The 21,526-nt window shown below is 44.9% G+C and overlaps 1 protein-coding gene across 10 annotated transcripts in view; it reads right to left on the reverse strand.

Moving 5' to 3' along the window:
* Positions 1-21,526, reverse strand: part of PTPN21 (protein tyrosine phosphatase non-receptor type 21) — a 92,588-nt gene that overhangs the window by 25,308 nt on the left and 45,754 nt on the right. For 5 of the 10 annotated variants that reach the window (XM_089908074.1, XM_089908072.1, XM_089908070.1 and 2 more), the window contains 9 exons: positions 21,406-21,466; positions 18,872-18,956; positions 13,246-14,672; positions 7,891-8,028; positions 6,814-7,035; positions 3,979-4,107; positions 3,557-3,791; positions 2,952-3,112; positions 1,590-2,724 (listed from right to left, as the gene is read on the reverse strand). In XM_089908074.1, coding sequence (XP_089764200.1) covers positions 2,596-2,724; positions 2,952-3,112; positions 3,557-3,791; positions 3,979-4,107; positions 6,814-7,035; positions 7,891-8,028; positions 13,246-14,672; positions 18,872-18,956; positions 21,406-21,466 — 2,587 coding nt within the window. In that variant the 3' untranslated portion in view covers positions 1,590-2,595. Of the gene's footprint in view, positions 1-1,589; positions 2,725-2,951; positions 3,113-3,556; positions 3,792-3,978; positions 4,108-6,210; positions 6,276-6,813; positions 7,036-7,890; positions 8,029-13,245; positions 14,673-18,871; positions 18,957-21,405; positions 21,467-21,526 lie in introns of those variants that run through there. The other 5 variants (XM_089908067.1, XM_089908069.1, XM_089908071.1 and 2 more) reach the window with 5 other exon arrangements.

Here is a 21,526-nt window from a genome sequence, read left to right on the forward strand (position 1 = left end):
GCTCTTGAAAATCACATTACTTCAAAGTCTAGTAATGTAGATTTATTTTTATTCAGAAATACTTTCGTATTCACTAACTGTTAATTAAAAGTTTAAAAATTCAAAAGGGACACAAAAAAATTACATGGGTCTTAAAGCTATGACAAACATGCGAGTTTTAAGAGTGACATTTATACAGTGTAATTTAGCCCTCATAAGTAATTTTCTTATAATCAAATTATTACAACAGGAACACAAACATACCATATATTACTCTTTAGATTTTGTTTTACAGTATGTTCTTGTCAATGGGACACTTCAAAATGTTTAAACCTGACAGAAAAGCATTTTTTTAAAAAACGTACCATGGAAGAAAAAAAGCATCAGAAACACTCTACATGGTGTGGAGATGGGAAATATTACAATAAAAAACTCTTATTCCATTCTCCTGGGGAGCTCTTCCTGAATATTTGCACTTGGGTCTATTGTTCTTTAAACAATTTTAGATTTAAAATCAATTCTTTCTTCCCAAGTGAGAAATATGCCCACTTTCAATATTCATTTTCATCAATACCGTCTGAATTTTCCTCTCAGGTGGTTGGTTTCTGGGTCATAGTTCGGCAGATACACACACTGTATAAAGGAAATCCTGACTTACAGCTAATGACACACACTTAGCAGTGACAATAATGAGTTAAACTGCTTTAGGAGTTAACACGGGAATCAGAACTATCCCTAGGATATTGTAATTTGGGGAAATAATCCTGGATTTGACATTTCAGAAACTCTGTGTTGTGGAGACGCAGCCTCAAGAAGGAAGAAAGAGATGGCTGCTCAGCTAAACGGACCAGTTCGTCCTTCCTTACCTCTTCAGCTCCCATGTGACCAGGCCATGCCAGCCTGGCCTGGTCCTGCCCCCTGGGATGGGCCTACATGGGACTGGGGGGAGCGGAGCTAAAGTTGACCTCAGGTGTGAAGTTAAAGGATTAAGGAGCCAAAGTTCCGGTACATCTTGAACACCACAGTCATCTCTGGGGGCCCCGCAAGTCTGGGCTGTGGTTTGGGGAGATGAGGTAAGACTATTACTAACACTTCCCTTCTTTCAACCAAAAGAAAATAAAGCCTCTTCAAGGCTTCTTTTTTTTTTGTGGTACGCGGGCCTCTCACTGTTGCGGCCTCTCCCACTGCGGAGCACAGGCTCCGGACGCGCAGGCTCAGCGGCCATGGCTCACGGGCCCAGCCGCTCCGCGGCATGTGGGATCTTCCCGGACCGGGGCACGAACCTGTGTCCCCTGCATCGGCAGGAGGACTCTCAACCACTGCACCACCAGGGAAGCCCCAAGGCTTCTTTTAATCATCATATAAACCTGATTTGTCAAAAAAAAGAAGAGAGGTGCAGGTGGAAGAACTTCAAGGAAACAGAGCGAGTCACTGCCAGTGATGGGCCCTGAATTTCCTGGGGATACCTTCCTCGGGAGGTCAGCCCCCAGACTCTTCCCAAGCCCCCCACTCTCCATGCCAGCATCTCAGTCTGAGTATAGATAACACTGCATTTTCTGTAAAGACAAAGGCAGCTTGCATTTACCATCTTGCATGTACACTGCACTTACTCTTGTCCTAGTCATCCTACATACTCATTCCTGATCTCTTCCAAAACACTTTCAATATGTCCGTTGTTACTGTTTCACCTATAAAGCAACACATATATTAAAAACTCAGATTTATTGTTTTCAACAACAAAAAGTGCTTAAAACCATCTTATGCAACTGTTTTTCACTTCATTTTCAACCAATAAAATCAAACTCATTTGGGTTTATGAATAATACTGAAAAAAAAATAGTGAATCTGATTATTTTCATACATTTTAAATAATGTGCCTTCATTCCCAACTTTAACTTACATTAACTGACTCATCTCAGTACCTTAATGAGCTGAACTCTTGTTTGGAAAATACAGAAGGTACAAATATATAGAATTTTTAGGATAAAAAATTTTCTGAATATAAAAATGTTTTCTATGTTTCAAAATAACACTTTTAGATTCTTCTTGTAGCTTGGGGTTTGGTAACTACATTGTTAAGTACCCAAGATTTCTTTAAAATAACAAAAGATAATAACATAGTTTTAAATACAAAGTTATATAGGAACTACTCACATCTGTGGATCATCCCCATGGAAAGTTCAGTTTCTTAATAAGAAAACCCCAAATATTTTAGTCATAAAATAAAATTCCATTATCAAAAACTAGTTTAAGATAGAAACCTATACGCCTTAGTGATTGCCAGAATTGCCCAGCGTAGCTTCAGCGAAATAGAGAATTATCTAGAAAATACAATCTCCAAATGTGTGCAAGGACTGCAAATCGGACAGATCAGAGCAGGGCAACGCCCTCAGAACCAAGTCCTTCCTCTTCGGCATCTTTCCCAGGTTAAACCCCCTCTTCAGCCTTGTGCTCTGCATACTTCCTTCCATGTGCCACCATTCATCCCGTCACTTACGTCCTGATGTAGCATTCCGCGTGCACCGAGTGGAGGAGAGAGCATGAGTTCGGCAAGCACTTTTTTTTTCCGCTGTAAACGCTTCACATGATCGGGTCCCCGTAGGAAGTTGTGGGAGCTTATATGAGCCTTGAGCTTTTCAGGAACTGAATGAGAACTCGGTATACGAACGTGTACTGGCAGAGGGTCTGAACCATCATCATTCTCTGTTGCCTCAGCATGTCCAGCACCCGTGGGATGTCCAGCACCTAGATTGAGAGAAGCAGTATTGAGGGTAATGCACACCCTGGCGGCTGGGGGGGTGGGGGGAGCGAGCGTCCTAGCAGAAATGTGGCTTCAATCAGAGCATTAGCATCTTCAATAGAGAATCCCTGAGGACGTTTGTTCAGAAGGAGCTGTCAGGTCACTAGGTCCCTCTCCTCCCTGGCCTTGTGCCCAGCCCACCTCTTCCCTCATCAGCAGGGAAAATAAGCACCTCGTTGTGTTCCAGACAGGCAATCATGATCTCTGACAAAATAACGACGCCAGTCCGTCCCACGCCAGCACTGCAGTGGACCAGTAATGGAGGGTTGGGGCTTTTTGGTTCACTTGTACTATTTGTATGGCGTCGAACAGACTGGATCTCTTCAAGGTATGCTGTGAAATATCAATGAAACAGAAAAATACAAAGGGATTAAGGCCTATCAAATTGACAATTTTCAGGTCATCTCCACTGATTGAGAAAACTCCAGATACAGAGCACCAGGTGCCAATTAACCAACCCCAACTATTAACTGACAGTGTGATCTTGGGCAAGTCCCTGACTCCTCCTGGGCTTCCATTTTCTCATCTACAAAATGAAAAGGAGGAGAAACTCTCTAAGAGTCAGTAATGGCATTCTACTCATTACCAAATTATGCTTTAAAACCTCTTCTGTTAAGCCTCCCCTAAACACTTGAAATTTTTATTTTAAAACAAGCCCACAGCTTACATGGGACAACATAAAAGAAATAAAGGAAATGTTTCAGGAACTTAAGTCTTCCTCTCTGTGGTGGGTTTAACAGCTCTGGCAAAGGCTGTGCTGGGAATGAAGATACTTACATAAAAATCCCTTGAGGTCCTCTGGACAGCCATGCTCAGGCCAGTCTGTGTACTGGAGATGCCACACCGTCCTCTCCTGCCCCGTGAGAAGGTGCTTCATCTTCAAGCCCGTGGTGGCATAGCAGCCAGAGTCTGTGCGGAACCGGGTGGTGATCTTAAACCTTCCATAGGTGACAGTGTTGTGCCTGGAACCAAGGCGTGGCCAATACCTAAAGCTCTTCTCCCTTCCACCCTCCTGTTAGAGACAAGTGCAGTTAAAACATAATACAAGAGTCAGCAAAGGATGCCCCTCAGAGAGCATGTCTGAAACTCAGAACTGCAACCTTACCCTGCCCATTTCTCTAAAAGTCAAGATTACACATGATCAACATAAACTGTTTTTCTGAGGCTGAGAAAATCAATTAAGAGAAATGAGTACTTACCTCTTCTGCTGTCACCATTGCTATAATTGCAATTCCCTGTTCCCACACCATCTGCCAAAAGTCCTGACAGGTATTTTGTAATGGTCCCTGAGTGGCAATATAATCCCATTCAATTCCACTGACAGAGACCTGAAATTACAAAAGGTTTTAAAAGAAATTAATATGTATGTGTATAATACATGTATATACATTTGTTCATGGTAACATGAAGAAAGCAAACTGAAATATTCAGCAGAATAAAGAAAGACTTTTATCTTATTCTTTTTCCTTATTAGTGCCATTTCCATTACTGATATCTTTATAAACGTATGTGCTATGAATTCACATAATATCTATGTGACCTAGGGCAATTTCCTTAAGCTCTCCAAATTTCAATTTTCATCTATACAATAAAAATATTCCTTACCCTCATGTTGTCAGGATTAAGCGAGCCAATATGTATGGTGCCCTGCACATGATAGGTTCTTAATAAATTATTGTTATTGCTGCTGTTAGGTTCTTCTCATAAAAATAATATCAACGTCATCATATCCCAAATCTCAAACACAATTTTCCCTTGTAAAGTACTACACACACTGGATCAAGTACTAGCAATTGAGTCAAAACCTAAGTTAAACATCAAATTTCTAGGGGAAAAAAGTCTTCCTACCTAAGGAGTTCACCTCTGAACTTCTGAGTCAGGATCACCCTCCATACTAAATTTCCACTTAGGATTTAACCTCCTTGAAAACAGTCTAATATAATAATTACAGGATTTGTAGTCAGGAAATCTGGGTTAAATCTCGGCTCCCCCACTGCTGAGTGACGACTATAACCGCTTTCCGAGTGCCCCGAGTGTAAACTCTGGGCCACACACCCTTCCACTCATGCCCCCATTTAAGGCTGCAGCCTGAGTCACACCCCCATCCTCCCACTGGGCCCGTGGTGGGTGGCACCAGGCACCACAGCGAACAAGAACCAGGGAGGAAGGATCTCATGGGGAGCAAAATGGGGGAGGTCAGCACTTCCTTATTCAGAGATAAGTACAAGGAGGTCCCACACTGCTAAGTGGTCGATCCACGAATTCTGAAGTCAGACACTTTCCACTGTTCTTCGGGCTGTCTCTGAAGATTCTGAAATACCACCACAGAACCACAATGTTATTCAACCGTCATCCACTCAGTCATGGGAGACTGGCTAAGCTATTCCAAAGAGATGCTCAGTTCTTAAATAACTTATGCCCATGTTTAAAAAGCTTGTGCACAAATTCCCAAAGACCATCAAGGGTACTGGCTTTCACAGGCAGACTGCTGGGCCTCTACAAAGTCTTAAGTGTGAAACGGCTCTCATCAAACATCACTTGCAAACTAAATAAAATGTGGGAAAGAAGGGAAATAACACCTGCCCATAGACACTTACTCATTCACTCACTATAAGGAAATTTCTTCTTCCCAAAACAACGAACTGACTCTCCAGCCAGCATGCAGAAGACAGAGCATCTGGCTTTTCTCACCTTCCTGTTGTGAATCATCACTTTTTCCATTTTAATGGGTGTAACGTTACCCCAGTTAAACGGCATTATACTGTTTACAGGGAAAAGGCAGCACTGCTTAAGAACAAAATAATGTTTAAAAATGATTAAAAGAGGGACCTCCCTGGTGGCACAGTGGTTAAGAATCCGCCTGCCAATGCAGGAGACATGGGTTTGATCCCTGGTCCAGGAAGATCCCATATGCTGTGGAGCAACTAAACCCATGCGCCACAACTACTGAGCCTGTGCTCTAGAGCCCACGTGCCACAACTACTGTAGCCCGCACGCCTAGAGCCTTTGCTCTGCAATGAGAAGCCACCGCAATGAGAAGCCCGCGCACCACAACGAAGAGTAGCCCCCGCTCGCCACAACTAGAGAAAAGCCTGTGCGCAGCAACGAGGACCCAACACAGCCAAAAATAAACTAATTAATTTTTAAAAATTGTTCTTATAAAATATTTAATGGCTACAAAAGAAAATAAATGATTAAGAGGGACTTCCCTGGTTGTCCAGTGGTAAAGAATCCGCCTTCCAATGCAGGGGATGCGGGCTTGATCCCTGGTCAGGGAACTAAGATCCCATATGCTGCAGGGCAACTAAGCCCACGCGCCACAACTACAGAGCCCACACGCCCTGGAGCTTATGCACCACAGCTAGAGAAGAGAAAACCTGCACGCCACAACTAGAGAGAAGCCCATGCGCCACAATGAAGAGCCGGCGCACCACAACAAAAGATCCCGCATGCCTCAACGAAGATCTCTCGTGCCGCAACTAAGACCCGACGTGGCCTAAAAAATAAAAATAAATTAATTAATAAATTTAAAACTGGGAGAATGGTAGAAAGGCTGGAGGCACGGAAGTACTTAAACTTGTAACAATCTTAAAAACAAATGACTAAGAGAGTATGCAAAGAGTGCAGACGGCACCACCATAAGGAAAAGCTTTGGTAAACACCAGACACTTCTTTTACATAAAAATGCATGTAGGTATGTGATAAGGAAAAACTAGCAATTCAGTTGCTCTTGAGAGAATTTATGAGCTATAAAGAGGTCTTCAGATTTAGAAGCACAAAGTTCTCAAGTCAGACAAATGAGTGATCCCAGAGTCCTGGTAACAACGCTGGGCGCAGAGGGATCCAACACATGGAGGCAGCAAACACTGTGTGTCCAGCCTTGGTGTATGGATTTCCCAACTTACAGTACAGTTTGTCCCAACGGTTCAAAACTAGGATGTTTTTAGAAAACAGACATGAATACAATTCTTACCATTCTCCTAATTTAACTGAAAACTTCACATCCTGTGTATCACTCTAAACATTCCCCTCACCTTAATATGTGACGCGTTGATGTAACCGGTATTGTTTTCTTTGGTTGGGACCAGTTCCACTCTGGCATCGTCATAGGGAAGAACATCTTGGAACCGATTTCTTTCTGCATTTTCAGGGAGTCGTGCGGTTGAACACTCCCCATCAACGAGCCGTTTTTTAAGAATTCTTTCATATTCTGTGAATACCATTCCTTGTTCTAACCGCTGTTCCAGAATTTTACACTGAAAAATAGAAAGTGAGGAATAATATGAATACAGTCCCATGCCACAGCTGCATTTTGACCGTACACTTGAAATCTCACTTTCTGCTTCAAGTCCAGTATTATCTAATATTGAAAATTCTAGATGAAACCAAAGTTAAATTTAACAAGTCATAACAACAAAAGAACAAATGAAATATTATTGGTGAGAAACATGATGCAGACTTCTGTGTAAACTTGGCCTAAAACAATTCATTGAATTCATCTTCTCTAAATCTATAGTCAATTATATGACTCCCTAAGAATGGAAAATTCTCCTGAAGAACAGTAAATCCTAAAGTAGGATAATCAATTCCAACCTCTATGAACAAATGCTGCAATTTTATAATATATATAGAAAACAGAAAAGATTATTGGAAACTATCTCCAGTTGTAAGCAAATTAATTTTTGCTTAGCATAATCCATGCCTGTCTAATTTTGGTATCATAGAACCTCATAGCAAATACATCTCAGTCACAAAGTTTTGAAAAATTCAGTAACCATTCACTGTTAAGTTTTCGATGTAATGAAAGCAGTCGATATCTACTTTCCTTCCTATGTGTATATGCACATTTCCTCTAAATTCACGGCCAGAAGAAGGTAAAGAACAGTATTCAGAAACCAACAGACAAAAATCAACATTTAGCCTGAAATTATCTATTTAAGACATTAGCTATAAATTTGCCCCAGTTTTGAAGGCCAGATGACAAAATTCCTAACACTCGTTTATAATTATCAAATGTGTTAGAAAATTCAGGAAAATCTCAAGAAGGCAGTTCTGCAACACTGTATCAGCGGTTCCAGGGCAGGCGTGCAGACCCGTGGTCTGGTACGTACCCTCTCATCATTCGTGGCTCTGGCAGGCACCTCCTTTCCTTCATCAGGCAGAGGCAGTCGAGACAGGGAGAGTCCATTTAGGGCAGCCAGTTTGAGAGGACCAATTTTTTTTGCATCTACTCGGCTCTTTTTCATTCCCTACAAAAATATTTATATGTATATATCAAATATACACAAATACAATCCCTTTGAAAAGAGATTTCAGTGGACTGAAGACAGTTAACAGAGGGTGGGTTCTCCTAAACCAACAACCACAGGAGAGCTTACACTCCACACACACACACACACACACACACACACACACACACACACACACACGTTTGTTTCACAAAGATTAGGAGGAAGACATTCCTTTTAAGGGCAAAGCCCTGATAAGTCTTCCAGATATAAGGTTTTGAAATGCAACTGGTTTCAGGGCTCTGTTGTAATGAAAGGTGAGGCTCCAAGCAGACAGCATTCCTTCACGGGACTCCTGAATATCAAACCGCGACACACACAAAAATCAGCTGCAATCCACAAAGAGGGTTTTAAATGCAGTCACCTCATTGCAATAAGCTTTTATACATTTTAAAAAAATACAAATTCGTTCTTTTTCAGTGTCTTCTCTGGTGGCTCTATTGTATTCTACATTCTGTGGCAGACTTGTGTGACCTGGGTTGGCTCACCACACCTCTGGTAAATGCAGTTAGAACCACCACATTTTTAAATGAGGAGAACATCATTATACCAAGAGAGGGTACAAGAGAGGGCATAGACGGAATTCTGTCTCCTGAAAACTGGTGTTTCCTAAAGTTATTATTAAAGCCAATGATTTTGCTCTCTGAGGCAAACAAGCCCAAGAATGCCAAGTCTTCTTCAACAGTCTACACCTCCTTGGAAGCCACAGTAATTATCACAACTGTAGCCCTAATTTGACAGAAATGGTTTTCTCAGTTCTAGCTCATAAATGAAATCAGCAGCTCTCTTCTGTCTCATAAATAAAATCAACATTACTGCAGCTCTGTCAGCCTTGGAGAGAGGGAGGCTACACAGACTAAAAGGTTCCTGCTTAGGCTAAAATGTCATGATTCTCATGTGTGCAGAAAACAGTGGTGTGCAGAAAGCAGGTAAATGTTTAACAATGGACTTTGTGGCGGGGGAGTGGGAACAGTTCTGATGTGTGAAGTTTGCCAGGTTCCACGGTACAAATACTCCCATCACAGCTAATTTCAATCTGCCAGTGTAACATCAGAGGCCTCACAAGAGCCTGAAAATTTAACACTCAGCTCCCACCAGCCAGCAGAGGTGGCTCCAGCACTGCTTGGCCTGAAAACGACTCAAAAGGCCCCAGCACACGTGTGCTGGATGATTGGTAAGGTCAGTTCTAAAGCCAGTATTTTTTTAAAAATTTATTTTATTTTATTTATTTTTGGCTGTGCTGGGTCTTCATTGCTGCGCATGGGCTTTTTCTAGTTGCAGTGAGCGGGGGCGACTCTTTGTTGCGGTGCGCCGGCCTCTCATTGTGGTGGCTTCCCTTGTTGCGGAGCACGGGCTCTAGGTGCACAGGCTTCAGCAGCTGTGGCTTGCAGGCTCTTGAGTGCAGCAGTTGTGGCGCATGGGCTTAGTTGCTCCACAGCATGTGGGATGTTCCCGGACCAGGGCTTGAATCCGTGTCCCCTGCATTGGCAGGCAGATTCCTAACCACTGCACCACCAGGGAAGCCCCAAAGCCAGTATTTGAAGAAAGGGTCTTATAGTCAAAACTCACTTCAAATACCCCTCACTTAGCCCTCAGAGTACAAGAGCATGGTTTTAAATGTACAACCCGTACAGTGATTTCTCGTGTCAGAACCACCACATAAGACTAAGGGTGAAACAAAAACTCTATGCAGATGCACAAGCACTCAAACCAGTCTACCTTTTCCAGATAGCAATCAAGTCGCCATAGGTGGAGATGGGTGGAGAATTCTAAAATGTTCCTGCTTCTCTGCAATTTATTTCACTGTTTTTAATACTAAACCTCTAGAACCATAATTCGCATTAGTATATTCGCTTGCTGTAACAATTAAAATAATGGCCACCCTGAGTTACTATGAAGGGGGTCAGAGGATTAGCAGGGGGTTGGACTCTTCAGCTCTTGGGAAGCCAGTAAGTTAAATGTATGATGCCACCTCACAGTAACAAGTTAAACTTGACGGAGCATTTTCCCCCAACAACCCTCTGGGGTCATCTCGGTTACAAATGAGAAAATGGGAGTCAGAGAGATTAAGTTGTTTGCCCAGTGTCACACAGCTGCCTCTTTATACATGGCAAATAGGGTCAACACAATAAAATCCGTGCATTAAAAGCAGTTATGCTGCATCATAGAATTTAGAAAGCACTTTTCATGCCTAACCCTATGTGGGACCTAACACAACGCCACAGCAGACAGAGGAGGGGTGACCGTCCTGTGTTACGGATGGAGAAGCTGAGGCTCTGGTGTGTGAAGGGCCCGGCCCACTGGGCAGAGAACTAATGAATGGCAGGTTCTAGACTCAGACCCAAGTTTTCCACTCTTAGGTCCTGTACCTTTTCCTGGGCCACAGCTGCCATTCACATTCCTTAAGTAGGGAGACCCCTTATGTGAAAAGAAGGGGTGAAAAAGGATAATCCAATCACATAATGTCACTAATACTATAGGTCTAAAAGTCAATGAGGGGGAAATTTTGTATTTTTAGAGAACCAAACCGATAAAAGTCCTCAGATTTAGCAGAATTTGCTGGGCCATTCAAAACTACAGGGACAATAGGCTTGAATACTGGACTCTACTCAAAACAAGTATCATTCGGGGAAAGACTCAGGTCACACATAAAAACTATGTTCATGATGTAATCAGTGAAGAGTGTCAACTATGAGAGGGCCCCGTCCAGCTGGCTCAGGACTCAGGCAGTTACTTCGGGAGACACGTCCACACCCTGTCCTGCCCTGAATCACTGATTGTGAGCCCATGCCCTCCGCTTCAGCCGACGTGAGACACTGGCCTTTACTGTCAGACAGATGAGTTAAGAATGTACTCCCAAGAAAAATTTAAAATAAGTTTACAATTCCAACCCATTAAAAGGAAACACGTTTAAATTCACGGCACTACTGTAAGGAGTTTGAGTCTGTGTGTGCTGATCTATTTCATAACCACTATAATACTGTGTGAACTTTCCTCCTGCTTATGAAGATGTCTGTAGCATCTTAGAAGATCTAATAGTACACTAGGGCAGAACCACATTTGTGACATGCCCTCAGGTCTGAATATGCCCACCAGCAAAAATGGGGGGAGGAGTCCCTAGCTGCCAGGACACTGGGAGCAACTGGGAGACAAAATGCATAGGCTAATTAATCACTTTCACTTGGCAGGAGCACAGGGCACAGGGAATGGAGCCCTGGGCAAGGAGGAGCCTGAGCAAGGAAGCCAGATGACTCAGAGTGGACACGCTGACATGACAATGCCACAGATGCCTGGGCAAAGCTGAGGAACTCAGAGTTAAAAGGTTTCAGTGGAAAGACAGAGAACAGCAAAGCTTAGACAAGCAATTATTACTTAATAAAATATACTACTTCGATGCAGAACAATGTAGAAGACAGGAGAACCAGTTGAGGAGATAAATATGGGTTTAAAATTTCAGTTCGGTCACTCATTAGATGTGTGACCTTGGGAAAGTTACTTAATATCTCAGAGTCTATTTTCTCATCTGTAGAAACAACAGGCCTGTTGTAAACTGGACATGGTAAAGCAGATGGCCTGCTCAGCACATGGTAAATGCTCTGGGAATGGCTGCTAGAGATGATGTTATGCTCTCTTATATTTTGCCTCAAGTAGATAAAAAGTGCTTAAACCACGGTTACTTATCATCCTGAATAGTAAGGAGCTGCATTTTCTACAAGGGACCTTCCTTGGGTTCTCAGTTCACTCAGTCTTTCTTTTAAAGAGACCTGGAGGTAGGAATGTAAATTGGTGCAGCCACTATGGAGAACAGTATGGAGGTTCCTTAAAAAACTACAAATAGAACTACCATATGACCCAGCAATCCCACTACTGGGCACATACCCTGAGAAAACCATAATTCAAAAAGAGTCATGTACCACAATGTTCACTGCAGCTCTATTTACAACTGCCAGGACATGGAAGCGACCTAAATGTCCATCGACAGATGAATGGATAAAGAAGATGTGGCACATATACACAATGGAATATTACTCAGCCATAAAAAGGAACAAAATTGAATTATTTGTAATGAGATGGATGGACCTAGAGTCTGTCATATAGAGTGAAGTAAGTCAGAAAGAGAAAAACAAATGCCATATGCTAACGCACATATATGGAAACTAAAAAAATGGTACTGATGAACCTAGTGGCAGGGCAGGAATAAAGACGCAGACGTAGAGAACAGACTTGAGGACATGGGGCGGGGGAGGGGGAAGGGGAAGCTGGGACGAAGTGAGAGAGTGGCATGGACACATATACACTACCAAATGTAACATGGATTGCTAGTGGGAAGCAGCCGCATAGCACAGAGATCAGTTCGGTGCTTTGTGACCACCTAGAGGGGTGGGATAGGGAGCGTGGGAGGGAGGTTCAAGAGGGAGGGGATATGGGGAATATGTATACTTACAGCTGATTCACTTTGTTGTACAGCAGAAACTAACACAACATTGTTAAGCAATTATACTCCAATAAAGATGTAAAGAATAAATAAAGAGACCTGGAGCTCTTGGGTTTCTTGTCTTGACAAAGTGCCACCTTCCAGCTCCAGAATCACCCTCCAGCCCTCAGAGATCACAGCCCAGCAGTTCAAGCTGTACCCACACGGACTGCGACACAAGGAATACATTAGGGACACTTCAGGGAATGCTTCCCTCAGACCCCAAACAAGCAAACTGAACAAGAGCAGCCCTAGACCCTGCACCACAGCGGGGTATTTTTACGGGTGACTGACAAAGCAATCCTGGCTAAAGTCGTGAAACCTTTACTTCGTTTCCCATCACACTGCATTACTAAAACTTCCCATTCATTCTTTCTCTTCCATTCCACAGAGCCTCCTACATTTACCTTTCACTTCACCTAAGTTATCACCTCCAGCAAAACCACGAAAATTCTAATCCCTCCCCATTATTTCCATAGATACTCAAACTCAAAGTATTACAAAATAAGACAAAGACTGGGCAAAATATGTGTTGGCTGGTGGGGGGAGGGAGTTGAAACAACTTAAAAGGAAAAAAGCTGTAAAACATCAGAAGTAATGAGTGAAAGAAAAGATGGATAGAGGGCAGCAGGTGTTGAGAAAAGTCAGGTGTACAGGGCACCGTGCTGGGTTGGGTGAGCCCCCGTGCCCACTGAACGGCTCACCCCTAACGGCGGAAGCCCTTCCACGACGTTCTTCTTTCCGGAGAGGAGATCTGACACCGGCCTCTTCTTCAGAGAGTCCCTCCTGGCGCGGTACCTCCCGGACGTGGTGAGGTCGGACTCGGACATGGAGGGCGTCAGCAGCCCGTCCCTCCTGGGCCGCGGGCCTTCCCCGGGCATGGGAACTGGGCTGCCGGCCCTCCCCTTTCTCTCGGCCTCAGTGACGTGGGCCTTGGGCTCAAGGCTGTGTGTGGGGCCGGCGGCCGGGGGGCCGGGCGTGTGGGGGCCGCTCCGCGGGGCTTGCTGGGAGTAGCTGCCCGGGGGCGCCCGCGCCTGCGCCCCGCGCCCCTCTTCCAAGTCCTCCTCCTCCTCCTCGCTGCTGTGTATCAGCATGGTGGCGTCTGAAAGGGACTTTTTGTGACCGTATCTCAGGCTCTGCTGCTCATCGTCCTCTTCTCGCTTTGTCCTTTCAGTGACGACGTTTGGCTGGGAGCCCGCGGAGATGGCCCGCGGAGCCACGTCCGCCGCTGACGCCGACATGGTCCTCTCCTTGAGCCGCAGGCCCTCAAAGCCGTGGGTCAGCCCGGCGATCTCAATGCTGTTCCTCTTCTGGAGCTGGGCGTGCCGGGCTGAGGTCAGGGGCTCGCTGACCTCCTGCAGGGAATGCGCCACCGGCAAGCTGTCCTCCTGGAACGTCTGGACAGAGTGATGGACCCGCCGGGTGATGAGATCGGGGTTGCTGCTGCTGATGTAGAGGTGGCGGGACAGGTCAGGGGTGCTGTTGGCGGGCCTGGGGTACGGGTAGGGGGGCGGCGGGCGGTACACCTGCGTCCTCATGATGTTGGGGGCTGGGTAGTCCCGGGCCTGGAGCTGCACGTTGGTCAGCTCGGGCACGCTGACGGCACCCACCACCGGCCGCCTCTCTGCGGGGTACGGGTAAGGGGCCTGGCTGTGGAAACTGTAATTCAGGTTGAACGGGTAGTGGGCCGACGGCGGGGAGCTGAAGTGCGCGTGCTCCCGGATCTCGGGCTGGCTGTAGACCAGCGCATCGGGCCTGCTGTACGCGTACGAGCTGCCGATGTTGAGGTTTCTCAGCGAGTGGCTCTGCCTGTCGGCGGGCGCCAGGCCTCTGTGGAGCTGCTTCATCACCGTCTCATAGTCGGGGGTCGGGCGGTAGGACGGGGGGATCAGGGCGCTGTGCCGGTGCGACGGGACGTAGTCAGGCCTCATGATGTCACTCCCGGTGATGCTCGGGTTCGAGGACATGGGTGAGGGCTGCAAGTAGGGCTGGGGGTTATTTAAGGAGCTGGTGCTGTGTGCACTGTAGACACTGCCGTCGCGGAGGCGACCACTCAGGTCAATCTGGGCTCGATCCAGACTTGTCTGAGAGTGACAGTAGAATCCATTCTGGCTGGTCACAAACAGGTTATCTGGGGGGAAAAACAAAACATTTAAAATGTATATTTTAGGGCTTCCCTGGTGGCGCCGTGGTTGAGAGTCCGCCTGCCGACGCAGGGGACACGGGTTCGTGCCCCGGTCCGGGAAGATCCCACATGCCGCGGAGCGGCTGGGCCCGTGAGCCACGGCCGCTGAGCCTGCGTGTCCGGAGCCTGTGCTCTGCAACGGGAGAGGCCACAGCAGTGAGAGGCCCGCGTACCGCAAAAAAAAAAAAAAAAAAAATGTATATTTTAAAATGAGATTTTCTAAATGTACAAAAGTGGATCAATTACTCTAGACAAATACTGAGACAGGCCCCGAATGTTGATGACATTCTCAGCGTACCTCATGAAACTCCACCCTGAAGTGACCTGGCTGTAGCCACAGCTCTGAGTGACCCTGGACAGGGGGTTTCTGGGAGCCTCGCCTCCTCATCTAGAGAATGGGGATGGCCCTGCCTACTCTAAGGATGGTATTCAGGGTTTGACACCCAATAAAGAGCAGCCAAATCTAAGTCCAATATTAAGAGTACAACTGTACCACAAAACACTGTCTTTTTCTGAAAGTCAAAAACGTGTTTTACTAGAGACACAAAGCAGGCTTTCTGGAAGTCTGGGGGACTGCAGGCAGAGATACTGTTCAAGGCTCTGGGTCTCTGACTCTGCTTTCTCCCCTCACTGGAGATGTGGCCTTGATGATGCTGAGCTAGTTCAAGCACCACCTTTCTGTAAACAGTTCCTTAAATGAAACCCTAGGTGGGCTGTAGAGATTCTTCCACAGTGAAGACACAAAAGGGCAATAGTTGGGCAGGATCTGAGCCTCTTCAGGTCCAACAGTGTCACCAGTAGCTGTATACCTCACTAGGGGCCAGAAGCCAAGAAGACCCTTGCTAAGACAGCCACACCTGCCCCCTGCTCCAGCCCCCATGCTTCAGTAAGATTGGGGTCCAAGAGCAGAATCTAGCTTGGCTGTGTGTGCGCCTGTTCGGGGCTGGTAGGAGGCATGTTTCTTCAGTCCAATCTGTAGTTCACCTGGAAAACTAATGAGGGTGATTTCTAACCATCAGAGAACAGTTGCCATCAAAAAGCATTCTTTTTTCGATTCAAAAGCCTCTTGTCGGTTTAAGTGCCAAATGATTATCAAAGTGAACATGCCACAGCCTCGTGTGTGGCACATACAGCCACAAAGGGGTGGGCCTCAAACGCACCACTGTTTCTTCCTGTGGACACACAATGCTTCCTTGTTCCTGTCCATTTCCCGTATCTGGAACTCTCTGCAATGTGCGTCTATGGAGTCCCCTCTACTCACTGCTGTCACAGCTCAGCCTCATTCAAGCCCGTCCAGACTCGCACAATACCCGCCGGCCTGGCCTCCCCATCTCCAGGCTCCTCTGGGTACTCCGTGAACCATTCATTTACGAGTCTGTATGTGTAAAAGACTATGCTAAGAACTAACAGGGGGAAAATGACTGGAATCCAGATAAATATAAAGGGAAAGGTGTGTACCAAAATCACCAGAATCCAAGGAAGAAGCGTGACAATTAAAGGAGATAAGCGTTACAGGAGTCCGGAGGAGGGAAGGATCGCTTCCAGATTGGGCCAGGCTGATGGGACAGGGAGAAGACCAAGAACAACCCCCCAGGGGATACAGCCCTCAAGGGGCCTTGGGGTATGTGGGTGGGGTTTCATCAGTAGCCGGGCTCTCTACCTCTGAGTGCGCGCGGATCCCACCCAGCAATTTCCAGGCTCCCTTCTCCTTGCCACCGTGCCCAACATTCCAGATAGAAAGGGACCCCAGCCCGAGTCCCTGGGGAGGCTGACATGGAGCAGAGCCCTCCTGCCAGTGCACGATGGACACGGGTAACCTGAGAAAGAAGTAAGCTTTCCCGTGTAAGCCACTAAGAGTTTAGAATCTGTTCCCACACGGCAGCCTAGCCCATCCTGACTGGGCGGAAGCATGTGGGCAGGAGGGTGTGTGGGATAAGGACCCTTGTGGGTGACAGAGCAATGCGGGCAAAGCTGGGAGACGAGGCACAGAGGGCGTGCTCGGTCTGGCTGGAGTACCAGGTAGCCGGAGAGGATAGAGAACAGTGGGGAATAAGACAGGAAGAGTAGCATGAAGAAACATCACAGAGAACGTTGAACACTAGACAAAGGAACGATCGTCAGGGAGATGGGATAAGATGAGCCTGGCTGCTGAGTGTCAGGTGAACCAGGGAGAGTGGGGATTGAAGACTGAAGATATCAGCAGCTATGATGCAAGAACTGAGACGCTTAAAAAAAAAAAAAAAAAAGAACTGGATTAGGAGCAGAGGGACATGGCGAAGGGGATATGGAAGAGATGTTACATGGAGTTCATCAAAGGCAATAGGGTTTGCAACTGTCGGGGTACTGAAGGCAAAAAGAGAAAAGAAAAATTACATGCAGTTTGGAATCCAAGTAACCAGGAGGGTGACTTCGTCGTAAAGAAGTAAGGAACTTGGGCAAAGGGACTTGTGGACTAGAGTGATGGGCTCAAATGCAGGATGTCAGTCTTCAGTAAGCTGTAATGGTGGATAATATTCACTGAGTGCTTCCAACTCAGCCGGGTAGCCCGCTGAGGGCTCACATGCAGTAGCTCCCTTCACTGCCCCAACAGTTGTAAGACAGATGAAATGTGGGGCTGGAGCATAGCAGTGATGACGGGGTGGGAAACTCAGACAGTCATCCTCGCTGAAACCCGAACCACGGATGAAACGAGGCTGCTGCGGAAGCCCGCGGGGGGAGAGGAGGCCCTGGGCAGACTTTGGGAGCAGTGAACACCGATGGTACAGGAGGAGGGAGAACCCAGCGCAGGGAAGAGAGGTCTGTCAAGAGGCTAGACTGCTGGAATCGGATGGGAAGGAGAATGTGCGGGGCTCCGGGGACCCGTGAGAGGGCAGCTTGAACAGAGTAGCAAAGGTAGGAGAAGTAAAGGGGTAACCAGGAGGCAGAAGGAGCACACACGTGTTACTCTCAGAAGTGGGGTGAAAAATGAAAGAAAAAAATAATTCAAACTGCAGTTTGAAGAGAGAAGAGAGGAAAAATAGTAGGATGCTTGCAGATGGAGGAAAAGGGATGAACAGCAAGGAAACACTAACAGTGCAGAGAGAAGAGCCTTTTCCCGGAAGTGGGTGGGAGCTGGGGTCACAAAACCAAAGAAGGGCAGCGTGCAAGGAGAAGACCGTGAGGAAGGTGAAAACATCCTGAGGGGGACACTCTGGGAACCCAGAGCCCAATCCGTCCCCTCCCACCCACCCGTCGCGCTGCACAGAAAGTCTCATCTTACACACAAGGCCCGGCACCAGCAATGCGTCACCACCCACCTTCCGGTCCCTTCACACACCATGTTCTACCAGTTCCCTGTGGGACTAAGTCCAGCCACCCTCTTCCTTGTTTATGCCAACGCATTCACTATCCAACACCCCTTCACAAAACCAGGAGCAGCAATCCCAACGGGAACTGCCTCTCTCTACATATGGAAATCTACCCATCTTTCGAGGTCCAAAAAGCCTTTCTCAGTCTCTCCAACATGATGAGCAATTGCTCGCTCTCTCTCATCACAACAATCATGTTCTCTTTGTACTTAAGTTATTTGTGTACTTGTCTTATCCTCCACTGTTAGATTCCAAGCTTCTTGAGATATGGAATTGCTTCTCTGCATAAATCTCCTCGGCCTTTATAGTAGAGCCCTGTAGGCAGAGTCTGTAAAATGAATGCTGGAGATTTAGCTTCGGAGGCGCTGTTTAAATACAGCTCCCTATACCCATCATGTGAAAGATGAACGTAAATAGATAAAAATAAAACGTTTAATACTTTACAGTGGGAAGGTCTCAGGGAGGAAGAAACAAAATGAGCTTGGGACATCCCAGGCTAGAAAGCAAGGAAGCACTCAAAGGCTACTGGGGTGTGTTAACAGGACACGGGAACCACCTTGAAGGAGTGCCCGTGGGCCAAATTTGAGCATCAAAATTTGATATTGAATATTTTCCACCCATTTCCAAAAAACTGACTTTATAATGGCAGCTTCTTCTATGAATCCAGGTTGGCTATAATCATGACAACAACTTTGGATGTAACTTCAGCCAAAAACTATCCTGGCTTCAAGATCTCCAAGTCCTCATTAATTTATTCATAATAATTTTGCAAGGCATTTCAGAAATAGTGTACTTTACCTTGGGAAGAAGTGTACGGTTCTGTATAATGTCCATTATAATGCAGCTGGGGTGGGGGAGGCATCACATAGGGCTGGGGTTTAGGCTAAGAAATGGAAAATTGGAAACAGCATTAAAACACATTGCCTATGTAATATGTGTACAGTAATTTTCTGCTGGTTTCTTTCTCTCCATTAAAAACTTCTAAAGCAGCCAAACATATTGTATATGAAAAATAAATATGAAGACCCTACAGCTCTCACCATATCTATCATTTTCAGTGTTTCATTTCAGTGTTTCATGTTCAGTGTATCATTTCAGGGTTTCATTTTCAGTGCCAGAATGGCAATGCTAAGCCCTATGCGCTGATATCAGACATCAGACAGCACAAGAAAACAAGCTGTATCCAAAAAGTTAAGAGCAAGAAGGAATAGGCAAAAATTTCCTGAATTCTTATATAAACAACTGAACATAAGAAGCTTATATGTAGTATATTTAATCTTATTAGGAAAAATCATCTAGTATTTTAAATATCTACTGATTACTCTTGGCTAATAGTCAAAAAAATTTTTTAACATCTTTATTGGAGTATATAATTGCTTTACAATGGTGTGTTAGTTTCTGCTTTATAACAAAGTGAATCAGTTATACATATACATATGTTCCCATATCTCTTCCCTCTTGCGTCTCTCTCCCTCCCACCCTCCCTATCCCACCCCTCTAGGTGATCACAAAGCACGGAGCTGATCTCCCTGTGCCATGCGGCTGCTTCCCACCAGCTATCTATTTTACGTTTGGTAGTGTATATATGTCCATGCCACTCTCTCACTTTGTCACAGCTTACCCTTCCCCCTCCCCATATCCTCAAGTCCATTCTCTAGTAGGTCTGTGCCTTTACTCCCGTCTTACCCCTAGGTTCTTCATGACCTTTTTTTTTTTTCCCTTAGATTCCATATATATGTGTTAGCATACAGTATTTGTTTTTCTTTTTTTGACTTACTTCACTCTGTATGACAGACTCTAGGTCCATCCACCTCACTACAAATAACTCAATTTCATTTCTTTTTATGGCTGAGTAATATTCCATTGTATATATGTGCCACATCTTCTCTATCCATTCATCTGATGATGGACACTTAGGTTGCTTCCATGTCCTGGCTATTGTAAATAGAGCTGCAATGAACATTGTGGTACATGACTCTTTTTGAATTATGGTTTTCTCAGGGTAGATGCCCAGTAGTGGGATTGCTGGGTAGTATGGTAGTTCTATTTGTAGTTTTTAAGGAACCTCCATACTGTTCTCCATAGTGGCTGTAGCAATTTACATTACCACCAGCAGTGCAAGAGTGTTCCCTTTTCTCCACACCCTCTCCAGCATTTATTTTTTCTAGATTTTTTGATGATGGCCATTCTGACCGGTGTGAGATGATATCTCATTGTAGTTTTGATTTGCATTTCTCTAATGATTAATGATGTTGAGCATTCTTTCATGTGTTTGTTGGCAATCTGTATATCTTCTTTGAGGAAATGTCTATTTAGGCCTTCTGTCCATTTTTGGATTGGGTTGTTTGTTTTTTTGTTATTGAGCTACATGAGCTGCTTGTAAATTTTGGAGATTAATCCTTTGTCAGTTGCTTCATTTGCAAATATTTTCTCCCATTCTGAGGGTTGTCTTTTGGTCTTGTTTATGGTTTCCTTTGCTGTGCAAAAGCTTTTAAGTTTCATTAGGTCCCATTTGTTTATTTTTATTTCCATTTCTCTAGGAGGTGGGTCAAAAAGGATCTTGCTGTGATTTATGTCATAGAGTGTTCTGCCTATGTTTTCCTCTAAGAGTTTTATAGTTTCTGGCCTTACATTTAGATCTTTAATCCATTTTGAGCTTATTTTTGTGTATGGTGTTAGGGAGTGTTCTAATCTCATACTTTTACATGTACCTGTCCAGTTTTCCCAGCACCACTTATTCAAGAGGCTGTCTTTTCTCCACTGTATATTCTTGCCTCCTTTATCAAAGATAAGGTGACCATATGTGTGGGGGTTTATCTCTGGGCATCCTATCCTGTTCCATTGATCTATATTTCTGTTTTTGTGCCAGTACCATACTGTCTTGATTGCTGTAGCTTTGTAGTATAGTCTGAAGTCAGGGAGCCTGATTCCTCCAGCTCCATTTTTCGTTCTCAAGATTGCTTTGGGTATTCGGGGACTTTTGTGTTTCCATATAAATTGTGAAATTTTTTGTTCTAGTTTTGTGAAAAATGCCAGTGGTAGTTTGATAGGGATTGCATTGAATCTGTAGATTGCTTTGGGTAGTAGAGTCATTTTCACAAAAATTTTAATATGAGGTTGGACCTAATATTTAAATATGTATAATATAATAAATATTATATATATTATATAAATATTAGGCTTAAGCTATGGAAAATCACCATTTCTTTGGTCAAGTATCAGCACACTTTTGTGGTTCAAACTAAAAATTAACAGTGCTCAAAGCATATTTTATTAAGGAAGATGACATAACTAAAAGAAAAAGACCAATTGTATTTTTCCTTCTTTCTTACCAGAGACATCCTCGAAGAAGACCTCCTCCTAATTGGGTTCACTAGGACGGTCTGAGTTTGCCTATAAAATAAGACATGTCTTTGAGAAGAGCATATATATATATATATATATATATATACA

The sequence above is a fragment of the Delphinapterus leucas genome, chromosome 2 (genome assembly GCF_059928025.1).
Source record: "Delphinapterus leucas isolate spDelLeu-1000000601 "Yukka" chromosome 2, BTC_Dleu_Yukka2, whole genome shotgun sequence".
Classification (NCBI taxonomy): domain Eukaryota; kingdom Metazoa; phylum Chordata; class Mammalia; order Artiodactyla; family Monodontidae; genus Delphinapterus; species Delphinapterus leucas.